This window comes from Bradysia coprophila, unplaced genomic scaffold, assembly GCF_014529535.1.
Source record: "Bradysia coprophila strain Holo2 unplaced genomic scaffold, BU_Bcop_v1 contig_87, whole genome shotgun sequence".
In the NCBI taxonomy this organism is placed as follows: Eukaryota; Metazoa; Arthropoda; class Insecta; order Diptera; family Sciaridae; genus Bradysia; species Bradysia coprophila.
Genome location: NW_023504014.1, coordinates 892,852 through 909,073, shown reverse-complemented (window position 1 = coordinate 909,073; position 16,222 = coordinate 892,852). Strand labels below are relative to the sequence as shown.

General features: G+C 39.1%; 2 protein-coding genes across 5 annotated transcripts in view; both read right to left on the bottom strand.

The window, feature by feature from the left end:
* Nucleotides 1-7,679, bottom strand: part of LOC119084602 (PR domain zinc finger protein 5-like) — a 29,365-nt gene extending 21,686 nt beyond the window's left edge. The window contains exons 1-2 of one of the 2 annotated variants that reach the window (XM_037194661.1): nucleotides 7,256-7,679; nucleotides 5,924-7,225 (exon numbers count right to left, since the gene is read on the bottom strand). In XM_037194661.1, coding sequence (XP_037050556.1) covers nucleotides 5,948-7,225; nucleotides 7,256-7,561 — 1,584 coding nt within the window. In that variant the 5' untranslated portion in view covers nucleotides 7,562-7,679 and the 3' untranslated portion in view covers nucleotides 5,924-5,947. Of the gene's footprint in view, nucleotides 1-5,923 lie in introns of both variants that reach the window. The other variant, XM_037194660.1, reaches the window with a different exon arrangement.
* A 5,105-nt stretch (nucleotides 7,680-12,784) lies between these two features.
* Nucleotides 12,785-16,014, bottom strand: LOC119084601 (putative apoptosis-inducing factor 1, mitochondrial). 3 transcript variants are annotated; one of them, XM_037194659.1, is made up of 8 exons: nucleotides 15,711-16,014; nucleotides 15,564-15,616; nucleotides 14,835-15,041; nucleotides 14,704-14,770; nucleotides 14,523-14,641; nucleotides 13,635-14,453; nucleotides 13,448-13,563; nucleotides 12,785-13,393 (listed from the first exon to the last, which is right to left on the bottom strand). In XM_037194659.1, exons 1-8 carry the CDS (start codon nucleotides 15,778-15,780, stop codon nucleotides 13,282-13,284), a joined length of 1,563 nt encoding a protein of 520 aa, XP_037050554.1. In that variant the 5' UTR covers nucleotides 15,781-16,014; the 3' UTR covers nucleotides 12,785-13,281. The 3 variants fall into 3 exon arrangements, with proteins under 3 accessions (XP_037050554.1, XP_037050551.1, XP_037050553.1); XM_037194656.1 differs by having other exon boundaries at nucleotides 13,452-13,563; XM_037194658.1 differs by having other exon boundaries at nucleotides 13,452-13,563; nucleotides 14,523-14,643; nucleotides 14,727-14,770; nucleotides 15,711-15,930.
* Between the last annotated feature and the right edge of the window lie 208 nt (nucleotides 16,015-16,222).

The following is a 16,222-nucleotide window of genomic DNA, read 5'->3' as shown; positions in this document are numbered from 1 at the left end:
ACCACTTTTGCTTGAAGTGCGTTGGTTTGCTCCAAGGTCATTTTGAAATGTCAAATTTCATCCACAAATAAATTTGTTGACGTTTAGGTTACGTTCTTCTCTGTGGATATAGATCAAGTCCAGGGTTATTCGAAATGTCAAAAATCATCCACAGAGAACCTAACCTCAACGTATGTACAGTGAAAATGAGCAGTCACTTTGCTCATGTTTGAAAATAGAAACAAATGTTTGAATGGTTTTCATGGTTTTCTTGTAAAATATTGGGCTTAAACACTTACGCCTTTAAAGAAAAAATCATAATTTCACCTTTTATAAATTGGAAATCTATTAAATTTAATTCGCAAAATAAATAAGGCTACTATGATAATAAGCGCTCCTGCCTGGGTTACTTTTACTCTGCCGTGTTCTTGTAGATCCGTACAAAACGTAAAATTAAACGGCATCTCAATAATTTCAATTTTTTTCATCGAGTTGAGGTTAGGGTTCTCTATGGATGACGGTGCAGCTGTCAGTGTTCGGATTCACAGTTACTCGGACTTGATCTATATTTGAGAATTATTTGTGCGAATATATATAAATATCTATTAAAAAATTTTGCCACTTTAGAGGCTCTCATTAAATTTATACTTGCAAGTTCAAAAATAGTTATTTGCTAACATGTGCCTAAATGGAAATTTTGCGCAATAGATGTGAAAATTGTCAACCCGAGGCGAAGCCTCGTACACTGATAGAAAAGTTAGCGCGCTGGACGTATACTGTACGTAGTGGACGTGTAAATTGGCTGGCAGACAGCTATTTTCGGTCGTACTTCGGGTACGTTTAGTACACGTGCACTCCGTCAGTAAACGTCACGTACGTTTACTCTGGTATCCGAAATAAAATGAAATTTTGATGTACATTATTTGGTCAGGTTTCGTTCTTTTTAATTTTTTTTTTTTAATTTTTCGGTTTTTATTCATTTATATGGTAACCTTTTCTTAGATAAAAATTTTCTTCATGTTTGTTGCTGGGTTTGAACTGGGGACCTCTTGATCTCGGAGCGGCACTTCAACCAATGTTGCTATTAAGACATACTGCATTGATAGTTGTATTGTGGAGTGATGGTAGAAGAAGGTAAATTTGGAGCACGTTTGCACACAAAGTGCTTATACATGCTGTACGTTTGCTTAAATGACATACATTATGAAACTTTGAAACTCTGGAAACCTCTCGCACGCTAAAGAAGATACTTGTAGTCCTAGGTGTGAAATGTGCTATTTTATTCTAATTAGAATTATGGTATGACAATGACCTAATATCGAACATCGTAATTGTAATTCCTTCTTATTTTTTGCGTAATATTTCGATATTTTAATAATATGAGATTAATTGAACTCAGGGAATAAAATGTTTTGAAATTTAAACGACTGAAAATCATTTAATATTTCTGTTTTTAGTGAATCCTAAAATCCTAATACGTTCATCTCATGTAAGGGACTTGGCATAGTTGTCAATCATATAAAATACACAGTGTACGTATGTTAACGCACGACAAGCGTGATCTCTTGACATCATACTTACCATGCGTATACAAACATCCTACACGTATTCTTTTCTCAAACGTGTTGGGCGTATGAGGTGACTTTGCGATGAAATTTGCATACCACAATTTTACACATGTCCTACGTCTACTGCATGTGTGAGATGTATGGTGCACATATTGTACGTAAACTTTACATACGACATGTTTCCCATACATACCCGACGCATACTATGCATAACAGAAGTATATCATACTTATCTGGAGTTTATCATCCATATCCAAAGTAAACCGTCAAAATCTTTTTTATCAGTGTAAATACATCGTTTTACACATCGTAAAATTCCAGTTTAGACACAAGTTAGCAACAAAATTTTATGTACAGCAGTGGGATCTTCATTTTTCCAAACGTCACTTTTGCGCACTAGTGTTTTGACCTTTGAATGAGTTTTCCCAAAGCACCCAGCAGAGTAATAGATGTTTTACCACGTCAAATAGAGTAGTTCTTTGATACCAATAATGCCATAAGCAGCCTTAATGGTAATTTTGCAATGACATTAAGAAAAAAAAGGTATGGAAACATTCGCAGGCTTCGATTAAAGTTCTACTTTATATTTTCCTATTACCCTGCTAGGTGCTTCGGTTTTCCTAATTTATCGATGAATTTGACAGCTTCCTCACAACATGGTCCCAACGTCTCGCAAGCGAAGGGCAGAAAGATGTAGTTATCAGCTATTATCTTCTCATAATCTTTTGTTTTTTCGGACTCTGCACGGCCTGCTAAACTGCCAGTTCTTAACGAAGAAGAATGAACATATGAAGGAGCCAGTGTATTACGGATCGTTGCGTCCCATACTAGCATTTTCCTGTTACTCCGACTTACCATGGGATTATAGTAACTCCGTCTGCCCCTTTTCCACTTTATCTAAGAAGTGGTGGTTCTAGTTTCGAAGGAAAGTTAGCAGACTGAAGACCTCTGTGTAGGATGGACTGCCCAAACACACATTTAAATATTATGATTTTTCATTTTAATTTGTCAGTTTGTTCTATTGTTCCCTGCGAAGAATATCATTAATATTGACTATTCACAGTTGACTGCGAATAACGTTAATATTGACTATTTACAGATGACTGCGAATGGTATGTGCCAAGGTAGAGTCTTACGGAAGTTTGGTAGCATCGTCGACGATACATAAGCACTTAAACATTTAAACTTTTTGCATTTCATCGTAGATGTTTCCAAACCCCAAACCCCAAACAACACATGGAATTACCTTTCTAACGACACTTCACACGACCATGTACGTTTCGTGTACCTCGAGAAATTTCTGTAAGAAAAATTTAAGTTTTCAGTCCTTTTTCGGTTGAAAACTTCAACTGCACATATCCCAGTGTGGATGAATTTTTAAACCAACAAGACACTCTTTGCCCGGAAGTACATGCAATTACCTTTCTAATGACACCTCACACGACCCTGTCCGGCTTGTGTAACTGAAGAATCTTCTGTAAGAACAGTGCAGGTTTTCGATTTTTGAACACCTCACACTAGCCAAACTTCGACGAATTTTTTTGAATGTCCCCTTGGCTTCTTGGGTTGAATACCTTTCTGGGTACATATTAATTGGAAATTCAGTCGGTTTTTTCAAAAGAATCCGTCAAAACACTTTCTTAAACAAATTACAAACGCTTCTGAAGGGGATAAGGCTAATATGTATGCTGAGATATCAGCTTTGTTGCCAGGGATAAAGGAAGTTGATGAGTCTTCCCTTGAGATTTTAGGTTCGCCGATTTTTGAGTCAGGGTTAGAGAGGATGTTTTCTTCCAAGATTGAAGAAATAAAGGTGATGTGCGAACGTTTGAAGTTGATGGATGTCCATCCGGCTTTGTGCGTTTTTAGGAAGTCTTTAGGAAGCTGTAGGTTTAACTATTTGTTGCGTACTTCTAAGGCATTTTCTCTGAGTGCTTGTTTGAAGAATGTAGATGAAGTTTTTCGTTCGACGCTTGAGGCGATTGCTAATGTTAGGCTGTTAGATTTTTCTTGGGATCAGGCTACCCTGCCGTTAGCTCACGGTAGATTAGGTATTCGGAAAGTTGAGGAATTGGCGCTTCCTGCGTATCTGTCGTCTGTATATTCGACGTCCAGTCTGTCTGATGAGATTTTGAGTAGGTTTAATATTAAGGTGGTCGATGATAGTACTTTGGGATTAGTAAGTTCGATTCCTAGTGAATTTGTTCCAGGTAGTGATGATGAGAGGAAGGTACAGAGGAATTGGGACAATCCGTTGGTCAATAGCAAGTTTAGTGGGATGTTTGAATCTGGTGAATCTGTTGATCGTGCGAGACTGCTTGCGTCATCTACTAAAGAATCTTCAAAGTGGCTGCAAGTTGTCCCGTCGAGTCAGCTAGGTTTGTTATTAGATAACAATGCTGCGAGAATTGCGTTTTGGTCTGCGTTTAGGATCATGTCCGGAGCGTTAGCGGAGGACTTGACGCAGTCTAACTTCCAAAAAAAGAAAGAAGAAATTTTTTTGAGACGCGGCAACTATATATAGGCGAGAATTTAAGTTTCTTTCCTTTGGCCTGTATCACCACAAATCCTATTTTATCTTATTCGCGCTTTAAATACGAGCAAAACGAGCTATCACTCGACTATGTAACTTTAAAATTGCCGGAGATACATCGTTTTGAAGTTGGTCATTTTGATAGAAAATGCACCAAATTAACGTTTTCCAAACAATCAAAATCTTTCAACTTACTCTGTATGTTTCTATCTGTCTATCTGTCTATCTATCGACGGTCGATCTCGGAAACTAGTCAGCCAATCTCCATGAAATTTTGCAGGAACCTCAGGGTGGGCATAAAAATGAAATTGTGATACGCCATTACCCCAGGAAAAACCAGAATTTTGTTTTATTGACCTCGAAGTGGTTTCTGAGTGTGGTTTTCGAGGGTCGGGAACGCGTTTTCGGCTGTAGCTTAGCTGTATTGAAACCTACAGAGGCGTGCGACCCATCAAATGAAAGGTATTTGTAACACGATTCGAACTTTTGAGCTAGAGTGATTAGAGTGACCAAATTTTGAGCTACTCGAGCGTAGGATGAAAGGACTAATATTTTTTTGGGTTATGAAAGATAGAGAATTACTTTCTTCGGCAAAGTCTCAGAGTTTTACGAGTAGAACAGAGGGGCATATGTGAAAAATGTCGAAAGTTGGAAATGGGTGGGTCAATTATGTTTTTAGAGGTATTTCTTGAATGGTGGCAGATAGAGAGTTACTTTCTTCGGCAAAGTCTCAGAGTTTTACGAGTAGAAAAGAAGGGAATTTGTGAAAAATGTCGAAAGTTGGAAATGGGTGGGTCAATTGGGGTTTTGGAGATATTTCTTGAATGGTGGCAGATAGAGAATTACTTTCTTCGTCAAATTTCGAATTTCGTCAAATTTTCGATTTTCGATTTTCGTCAAATTTTCGAATTTCGTCAAATTTCGTAAAATTTTCTGAATTTCGTCAAATTTTGGAATTTCGTCAAATTTTCGATTTTCGTCAAATTTTCGAATTTCGTCAAATTTCGTCAAATTTTCGAATTTCGTTAAATTTTCGAATTTCGTGAAATTTTCGAATTTCGTGAAATTTCGAATTTCGAATTTCGTCAAATTTTCGAATTTCGTCAAATTTCGTCAAATTTCGTCAAATTTTCGAATTTCGTCAAATTTCGTCAAATTTCCGAATTTCGTCAAATTTTCGAATTTCGTAAAAACTGGAAACTGTTATAAAAAGCAGTGTTGAATACACTTCTAAAACGACTGATATCCTAACAAAAATCTCTTCGAGAAAAGTGTGACGCAGTCTTTGAAATACAATTTCTAAAATGAATGATATCGCTAGAGTTGACGCTTTCAGCTTCGTTACGCAAAAATTAAATTTTACACCCAATTAGTTCAAACAAGCTGGCTTAGGTTTTCTCATCATCTGCCAAATAATTTTGACAAAAAAAAAATTAGACTGGAAACAACCAAAATTTTACCAAAAAAATCTGCGTCGCAAAGTGGCAGATGTTCAGGAACAGACCAGCAAGAAAATTTATCTGCCCCATGCGACACAGATTTTTTTGGTAAAATTTTGGTTTGGACTGGCTGTGCAATTTGAGCAGTCTTTTTTTCGCTTATCTTAAAAAAAAAACAAAACAAACAAAAAGCGCTTATTTAAGAAAGGTCCAAGGCGCTGAGTACCCTAGACGCAACACTGCAGCTTGGCGTGAATAAAATTCTGTTTCACATTTTCTGATGGAATTTGACATTTTAGAGGTTTCATTTCTCAAGGATGCGTTTTGCTTTGAATTGAAAGAAAAAGCTTTGGTTTCTTATTGATTCACAAAAATTTCATTTATTTTCAAAATTAAATTCGTAATTCAGTGAATTAATGCAGCGAAACTTACCGACTTTCATGTTTCGAACGCTCATGTGCTCGCCGTGCAGCTGTTGAAATGAACCTTTCCTTGCAATCGAGTCCGGAATTGAAACGACAGGCAAATTTCCGCTCGCCAGTGTGTCGGTAGGAGTGATTGGTCAGCGTTTTTTTCGTTTTGAATGCCAGCGAACACACCGGACAACTGTAGGGTCGATGTTCACTCTCGTGAACGTCTTTAATGTGATCCTGCAAACGGTATGTTTTCAGTTCTTTGTTGCAAATCGGGCACTGCACCGTTTCCTCCGAATGGGTGCGACTGTGTTTTCTCATTTGATGCAATATTTTGAACGTTTTACCGCATTCTGGGCATTGGTGGCGTCGCGTTTCGGAATGCACGAACATGTGAGATTTCAAGTACGATTTGTGCGGAAAAGATTTATTGCACACCGTACACTGAACGGTTGACGTTAACGGTGCATGCAATATTTTCTTGTGACTTTCCAGATTCGATGCGTTGACGAATTTTTTGTTGCATTGATCGCAAGTGAATTCTTTGGGCAGTGTTTTTGGTCTCATGTAGTGGATGTGTCGCTGTAGAATATGGTATTCTGCACTCTTTCGCCCTTGTGTCGGTTCTTTCCTGCACAGTTTACACTGAAACATTGGTTTATCCGGCGATGACTCGTCTTGAAAGATATTGTCGTCCAGGAATTGTCGCAGCTGTCGTCTTAAAACTCTGTCGTCCATGTCACTGACTCGGTCGTCGTACGTCAAATGACCGTATAGATGGGCGTAAAAGTTGAATCTCTTGAAGAATTGAAGATTACACTTGTTGCAATCGAGGACACGCCCCGTAGTAAGATCCTTTCGAGTATGGTGATCGATAATGCGCGTCTTGACGTGCACTTCTCTCATATGTCTGCGAATATGTTTGGTGTTCGAGAATTGTTCGGAGCATATGTCGCAGGTTTTCAGGAATCGCATCTGATATTTGGTGAATGGACGATTCCCGGCGGCGGTGTCACACGTAGAGATTATATGGTCGATCACAGCATCGTAAGTTGTCTCATTGCACTGGATATGCCCAATGAACAGATGATTCAGGAACGTTGACTCATTGGAATAACTCTGCGAGCATGCGGGACATTTGAATTTCGTTGCCTTTGCATGACTTTCCATCAAATGAACGATTAGGGTCGATGGATGGGGAAACTGCTGGTCACATAATCGACACTGGGTTGATGGTTCGCCGTAAACAACCTCAGGAAACACTGGCTCCATCTCGTATTCGTTTGCTTCATCCTCAGACTTAATTGTTTGAGCAATAAAATCAACTTCAATCGGTTCCAGTTTGATTCCATCACTCAGCGCTTGTCCATCGTCCATAGACCGATCGGCCGGCATTTTTTCGCTCGTACCGAAAACACCAATGCCAACCGTTTCATCCATCACGAATTGTTTGGGTATATTCACTTTGGTATCGTAATGCATTTCGACATGACACAAAGTGTCTGTGATTTCTGTAAATGAACTGTCGCAGTGATAACAAACGTAAACATATTTCGATTCACTGTTCAGACAAATTGTGGCTAATTTCAGCATATTGTTCACTTGGAGTGGATCGCCCATTGGGGGCATTGTCAATACGAATTAATGGTTTCCGCTAACCGTTTTTAGTTTCACTGTTTGCTATTATTTACATCAACTGAAAGATATGCTTCTCTACCATCATCAGCTGTCAAATTATCGAATGTGACGTTTCTATTACACTGTCAATTTTTAGTTCGCAATTTGTGTCGCTGCTAGCTGAAAGGTATGTACAACATCGTGGTTTGAATAAAGGTACGTGCTCTCGACGATTTTAAGCATTCATTGGAAAGTCCTACCTTGTCTTTGGCTCTAAAAACTTTGTTTAAAAAATGCATTTAAACTACCGTCTGTCATACAAGTCAACATTTGGCATGCTTGTCGTCAAGTGCCCACAATGGAAATAACGACCTTATATAGACGGTGTTAGGGAATCTCGCCCCGCGTCATTCACAATAACTTACAAAGTGACATCTTCCTTATACAAAATGTGTCAAAATGTAAATTATTGTGAATGACGCGGCGCGAGATTCCTAGCAACCATATAGACTGACTATCCATAGAGTTATACTCGAGAGTTTGGCAGAATATCGCTTTTCTATGAAAATGTTAGTTCCAAGAGGAAACCAGCATTTTGGGTGGCGATGCTCCTAATAATTGTATTCTGTGTGGCCAGAACATGATGATCTACTGTCTGACATTTTCTGACATTTCCGTTGTTTATTAAAGGGAATCAGAATAACTCAGTATTCCGTTCATGAGGATATTGCTCTCAAGCAGTGGATGGTTCGTAGAAACAAGTAGGGCCGTGTGTTCAGGGTAATTGCAATTATGTAAATTCCCTATTAGTGAACGCCTATTCGATACAATTCGTAAGGGATTACTTCCTTTCGTTCGTATTCAATTCAGTCACATAAATAATTATTGTTTCAAAAAGTGCTTGGTGCGCCCCAAGAACCCCAAGGTTCTGAAAGAACAGGTTAAGACACTTTCGAGTTGATCACGAAGATGGTGTGATCAAAATTTTCCTGTAGCGCCAACTTGGTTTGGAAAATTTTATATGACGATTTCAACTTAACAAAAAAAAAATTGTTTTCAAGTTGACTTTTCAAACAATATACATGTCTGAATTGTCAAGATTTGTGTTTCACCCGCCTTCGTAAGGGTCTTAACCTGTTCTTTCAGAACCTTGCGCCACCTTAGACTTCGATTAACAAATTGGTTTCTTCCATCGTACGGTTAAAACGAATTTTCACCACAGAAGCAAACATAACCGCAACTTAAACAAATTTGTTCGTTAAAACTTCAAAGTGAGGTTGTGTTGGCTTCTCTGTTGATGACGATTGACATTTTGAACGGCCTTGGGAGAAACCTATGGCACTGCTTCTAACACGAACACTCATTTTTCCAACGTCAAAAATGATTTCACGTGCAGGAGGAGTGCGGGAGGAGTCTGCTGGTGAGCGTAGAAAAATATGAGAAATCACTGACCGCTTAATCACTGATGGAATTTCGTCCATACACTGCTACTAGCATTTACACTAATTGAAAAGCGTCAAATGTATCGTCAAATTTGGCAGCAATTCTAAAGAGTATTGATCAGCCATATTCCGCGAAAGTATTCGAATGTGGACGGTCGATGTTGTTTGTCCAATTTGCTTTATTTGCACATTGTGTTTCTTGCAGTGTATGAACTTCGGTCATTTGCTGGTGAACTACTGGCGATGCGGCTCCTAAGTGAAAATTCATAACTATCATATGATGGAGGGTTTAAAACGACGACTAGCAGCGTTAGTAAAGAGATCCTAATACGTAGAGTGATTATATCAATCAGTCATTTTGATTTGTAATCCTTTCATCAAACATTTACTCCAGTACTCCATTTAGTCTGTGCCGGATTATCGACGTTTGGATTTATTTTCGCCGAAACGTCCCGACGCGGAATTTCCTCACAAAAGCCGAACGCGCCGAATGGGCGTGGTCAGTGCCGTTATTCAAACATGTTTCACAATAACGTTTCAACGAATGACTGTATTGCATCCAGATAACTGATGATGGCCTTGGTGTGACAACATATATGAAGTTGGTCATAAAGCTTCTAAGAACTGAGTGAAACAAAAGCCGGGATTTTCGCAGTAATCGATGAACTAGTGGTCCAACAGCTACGGCCACAAGATAGGTGTGCTGCAATGTATGGACCGAAGCGTACCACTTACAGACCGGAGCAAAGGCTTTCGAAGGTATGCTCAGATTTCATAGAATCCTGATGACGGAACGAAAAAGAATTTGTGTGGCGATAGGTAACCGAGCGTTTTTTGATTGATTTAAAAGCGATGAAATGCCAACAGAAGATTTTCCTTCATATTTCAGCTGTGACGTCTGGATATTATTGAACTGCGTGAACCTGAAACGATTCTTTGAATCTCCATTTTTCCCGGTGTCCGGCCTTTTGTCAAACATGTATCCAGACGAATTCAGAGTTCATGTAAAAGACGACGAGTTAGTCGTTTAACTTACAATGTTGTGATTTCATCTGTTCATCTGTTATCGATAACGAGGAAAAAAAATGACAAGCTTTGGTTAATATGGTCCTTTATACAGTAAAATTCATGTTAAAAACATTGAAGTACAAGATTTGAAATCAACAGATTAAAATATCTTTGATCGATGGAAGTAAAAGAGCCGATATGGTCATATGCTTGCCGTCCATAACGGTTAAGGCACTTTAAAAATTGTCGGTTCAAGTTCAGAGGTAAGGAAAACTGTTCTAATTAACAATCCCAACAAAAATCTCTTCGAGAAAAGTGTGACGCAGTCTTTGAAGTACAATTTCTAAAATGAATGATATCGCTAGAGTTGACGCTTTCAGCTTCGTTACTCAAAAATTAAATTTTACACCAAATTTTAGTTCAAACAAGCTGGCTTAGTTTTCCTCATCATCTGCCAAATAATTTTACCCAAAAAAAATTTGACTGGAAACAACCAAAATTTTACCAAAAAAATCTGCGTCGCAAAGTGGCAAATGTTCAGGAACAGATCAGCAAGAAAATTTATCTGCCACATGCGACGCAGATTTTTTTGGTAAAATTTTGGTTGTTTCCAGTCAAATTTTTTTTGGTAAAAATTATTTGGCAGATGATGAGAAAAACTAAGCCAGCTTGTTTGAACTTAAATTGGGTGTAAAATTTAATTTTTGCGTAACGAAGCTGAAAGCGTCAACTCTAGCGATATCATTCATTTTAGAAATTGTATTTCAAAGACTGCGTCACACTTTTCTCGAAGAGATTTTTGTTGGGATATCAGTCGTTTTAGAAGTGTAGTCAACACTGCTTTTTATAACAGTTTCCAGTTTTTACGAAATTCGAAAATTTGACGAAACTCGGAAATTTGACGAAATTTGACGAAATTCGAAAATTTGACGAAATTTGACGAAATTCGAAAATTTGACGAAATTTGACGAAATTTGACGAAATTCGAAAATTTAACGAAATTCGAAAATTTGACGAAATTTGACGAAATTCAAAAATTTTAAGAAAATCGAAAATTTGACGAAATTCGAAAATTTGACGAAATTTGACGAAATTCGAAAATTTGACGAAATTTGACGAAATTCAAAAATTTGACGAAATTTGACGAAATTCGAAAATTTGACGAAATTTGACAAAATTTGACAAAATTCGAAAATTTGACGAAATTTGAAAATTTGACGAAATTCGAAAATTTGACGAAATTTGAAAATTTGACGAAATTCGAAAATTTGACGAAAGTAATTCTCAATCTGCCACCATTCAAGAATCGTAAAACTCTGAGACTTTGCCGAAGAAAGTAATTCTCTATCTCTCATAACCCAAAAAAATATTAGTCCTTTCATCCTACGCTCGAGTAGCTCAAAATTTGGTCACTCTAATCACTCTAGCTCAAACGAATCTGGCCCGATTTTTTAAATTATTTTTTTGTTCGAATCGTGTTACGAATACCTTTCATTTGATGGGTCGCACGCCTCTGTAGGTTTCAATACAGCTAAGCTACAGCCGAAAACGCGTTCCCGACCCTCGAGAACCACACTCAGAAACCACTTCGAGGCCAATAAAACAAAATTCTGGTTTTTCCTGGGGTAATGGCGTATCACATTTTCATTTTTATGCCCACCCTGAGGTTCCTGCAAAATTTCATGGAGATTGGCTGACTAGTTTCCGAGATCGACCGTCGATAGATAGACAGATAGACAGATAGAAACATACAGAGTAAGTTGAAAGATTTTGATTGTTTGGAAAACGTTAATTTGGTGCATTTTCTATCAAAATGACCAACTTCAAAACGATGTATCTCCGGCAATTTTAAAGTTACATAGTCGAGTGATAGCTCGTTTTGCTCGTATTTGAAGCGCGAATAAGATAGAATAGGATTTGTGGTGATACAGGCCAAAGGAAAGAATCTTAAATTCTCGCCTATATATAGTTGCCGCGTCTCAAAAAAATTTCTTCGTTCTTTTTTTGGAAGGTAGACTGCGTCAAGTCCTCCGCTATCGCTCCGGACATGATGCCGCGTCTCAAAAAAAATTCTTCGTTCTTTTTTTGGAAGGTAGACTGCGTCAAGTCCTCCGCTATCGCTCCGGACATGATCTTTCTCTGCGGCTTTAAAGTTGAGGATCTTTTTACGAATTTCTTATGCGGTTAGAGAATTTGAAGTGAACGACAGTAGCGGTACTCGGGCGTAATAAAATTCCAACCGACCTATATGATTCCTTTCTGCGAACTCTATTCATGGGTCTATGCAAAAGAAGAAACAAAATTTCAACATCCTTTTGACACCTCTGAATGTTCAACGATTTTAAATGTTCGGGCAAGTATATCCGAGCCTATCATCTCAGTTTTCTAAACACTCCACTCAGGCTGAATGAGAGAAGTATGTCACCGATAGAAACAAAGAAATATGTCTGGAAGCAAAGGCTGAAATTGGCCTTGGTTGGGCACGAGCGGTTAAGAGTTCAATGAGGAAAAGGGCCAAAGGAAAGAGGTCGAATAAGGAAGAATGGCCACTTCCCAATTTTTGGTTGGTTCCTAGGTGGAATTTTGGGATTATTGAGGTGGTAGTAGGTTGTTTGACACACAGAAGTTGATTCAAATGATATTTTGACACTTTGTGACGTTTATTTTTGGTTCAGAACCATTTATACATACTGTACAACTTCCTTGGAATGGACTTTGTATTATTTCGATACTCTAAACAAATGATCGTTGCTTCTTGCCTTGAAAGAAAACTCGGAAAAAAATCACTTTTACAGAGTGTTGACAAGGTTTATTTACACATAATAACTCCCAACTACATGCACTCATCACTAACAAACCCCGTGTCATCCTTTACATCCTTGTTGACCTTTCTCACATTTTACCGAAGGGTGCGGCAACACTTAGGACAGAGTTATTTCGGTTATTTACTTTGTTTTAGAATATTTTAATCACATTTGCTACGCATGAATTTCAAACAGTTTTGCCACCTCGTTCAAATCATCATACTTCCGACCTTCGGCAATGATCGATCTGGCGACATTGATTCGGTTGAAAATGTTCCACAAAACGATTCCGACCACTTTCTCATCTTTCATGTAAAAAACAACGCCTTTGCTGTAGTTATCCATGTCGGATGCTGTCTTCGGTGGAACGACTATCGTTGCCGTCGAAGGAACTTGGTCAGCATTGGGTGTAGCGTCCGCACCTTCGGATGTTTTCACATTTTCTACCGGCACTGCGTTTGTGTCGTTTTCCGGATGCTTAGCAAAGACTCCGATTGTTGGCAGTGTGGCATCGACTAAGCCGATCGCTTCGTAGCCAACATTTGGACCCAAGTCCGACCAAAACATGCTCTGATGGGTGAATGGTTTTTCTGAAGATGAGAAGATGGGTTAAGCGAACAGCAGAAATGAACGGAAAATTTTGCTTACTTTTGCCGACCATATTTTCACCAGCTAATCGTCCTGAAACAACGGCATGATCATGATGTTCAACTCTTCGTCGACCTAATTTTATGTCAAAAAAGCACGCAGCGTCACCAGCCTGGAATCGAAAATTTTGGGAGAGAAATGTTAAAAGAGAACGGCATCACTACCGGTCGTTAGAACACTTACCACAAATAAATGTCTCCTTGCTTCCAATTCAGCATTGACCAGATATCCACCGTGTTTACCATCCACCTCCAATCCAGAATCTTCCGCTAATTGAACGTCCGGCCTCGAGCCAACCGCCACAATAACATGATCAACCAGCAACGATTTATTGTTCAGAAGATCCAGCTTAACTTTAGCGTTGACCAGTTCCACATTCTTGACTTGCGTATTCGGTATTACATTGACGCCCTCCTCTTTAACGCGTTCGGTGGACCATTCACTGAGATACTGCGGCAGGATTTTTCCCATATTTCCATTCTCGTTGAACACTTGGTGAACGGTCAACTTTTTCGAATCGCGATACTTGGCCAACGCACACGCCAATTCACTGCCCAGAAAACCACCACCGATAATTGCCACCGAATCAGATTTATCCAGAACTTCCTTCATCTGCACAAAGTCGTCGATGGTCTTGAAGACGCTCACCTTTTTCTGGATCGCAGGCGGAGCCAATCTGAAAATCGGTAAATTTTCCGGTTCCGAACCAGTGGCTAGTAGACATTCGTCGTATTCGATCTCGGTGCCATCGGATAGAATTGCCTTTTTCGCCGCTACGTCGATGGATTTGACCGTATAACCACGTACAATAGCCACACCACCGTTCGGCGACTCTAAGAGCTGAGTCGGATCGATGTAAAAATCCTCCGGCTCGAAGAATAAACTCCGTTCGGCACCATTCCACTGTTTGAACTTCAAATCGGATCCCGAATTTCTCCAAATTTCTTTAGACAGTGGCGGACGCATGTAAGGCATTTGATTTTCTCTGGTGATGACCATGACCTACGGTTCGTAAGGAGGAACAACTTTGTAATGTCAACTAAGTTCGATCATCATTTCGGTCCGCATTACCTTTGCCTTGGGATCGTGAGATTTGATTGCTCTAAATGCTGCAAAACTGGCCGTACCACCGCCTATCAGTAGATACGGCACTTTGCTGGGAATTTCTTTCGAAGTCGGCGGAACGTTCACTGCAAAACAATCACAATAAAAACGGGCGATCGATCAACGCGAATCGATTGTTCCCACTCACCGACAACTTTCTTCGACGGTTTACTTTTTGTACTGTCTTCGTCGCCGGAACCATACACAATGTATGCCTGGAAATGGAATTGGACGAATTTTAGCATCGCATTCATCGGATTCAAAAAGAGTCTGTCTTACCAGCCCAATTCCACCGATAGCAGCTGCAAGCGCAATCCACAAATAATTATTACTCGACGGTGGTGTAGGGGATTGTTTCTGCTTCTGAGCAGTGGCATTCGATGAAAATCTGGAGTTTTGTATTACATTTCGGTGAGACCAATCATGTGTGAAAGCTGTGGTGCTGCAGCGTTGCAAAACGTTTCCGGTGGGAATGATTGATGATTGCTAGAGGAGATAGGAGAGTCTAGAGTCTAGATCATGATGTAAAGGCAAAGACATGCCAGTTGTCAGCTAATGGTAGAAGGACATTTTTATCGGGACGACAAGTTTAACCTGTTACAGACGGCTTTCAGCTGCTATCGACTACGACAGCAATAATAAACGACAAGTATCGACAAATGAGGTCTTATATAGCAAAAAGCGTGGTCACAACAAATGAAGTAAAAGATTTGTGAAAACAATCTTTGAAAATCTTTGATCAAATGAAGTAATAGATCAGTAAAACCACAGAGGTAGACTACCAGTAAAACTGTTAATATGCTTGCCGTCTGTGACAGATTAAGGCGATCAACCTATAAAAACACGAAGATCGCGACAAAAAATAAATTCGTTTGAGCACCGGCTATACACCGGTTGGTTGTCTAATCGAACTGTCACGATAACGAAATTTTTCTTGGGGTCATGAAATCCACACGCGAACAGGAGATAAGCACCAGCAATAACTTGCATAATTTCTCTAATATTTACCGTAGCTCCTGTGATGTTGACCAACCTCACTGACAAGCTCCTTGTTTGAGATGCTGAAACGTAATTCAAATTCCTCAATTTTCCAATCCGACTCGGTAACATCACAACAATAAACATAACCTCCGGTCAATGTTTCATTCAATTTACCTATTGGCAATGCGTACCGCACGCATTGTTTTGTTACCGGCACACTCTTCGTGCGAAACAATGCAATCATTTTGTGGGGACAGCAATTTTTACCGATTTAAAAGACGAAAAATAGACTGAAAATGATACGGTCGATATCGATGTTGAGGTAAATTTTTTACTTTTCGTGCGTAGCTGAAGAAGAGTTTTCTTTTGCGCAATTTTATGTCCCGATAAGATTTAGAAGTTTGTGGTACATATGAACTGCGTTTTGTTGGAGTGCAACAGATTCGCTGATTTCAATTCTTTTGCGCTAAATTGCATCTACGTGTTAAATATGTACCAGCGACAGATATGTAAATGTCTCGTTGCGCATTATATATTGCACTTACATTGCTTAATCACATAATAAAACTGTCCTCTTCTGGTACACTTTTTGTTGAGGCGTGTGGAAACTTTGTATATCGAGCCGAAGGCGAGGAATATATGCCTGTCACACATCGTTGGGCTCATTTTAGCGAATTTTATTTAAA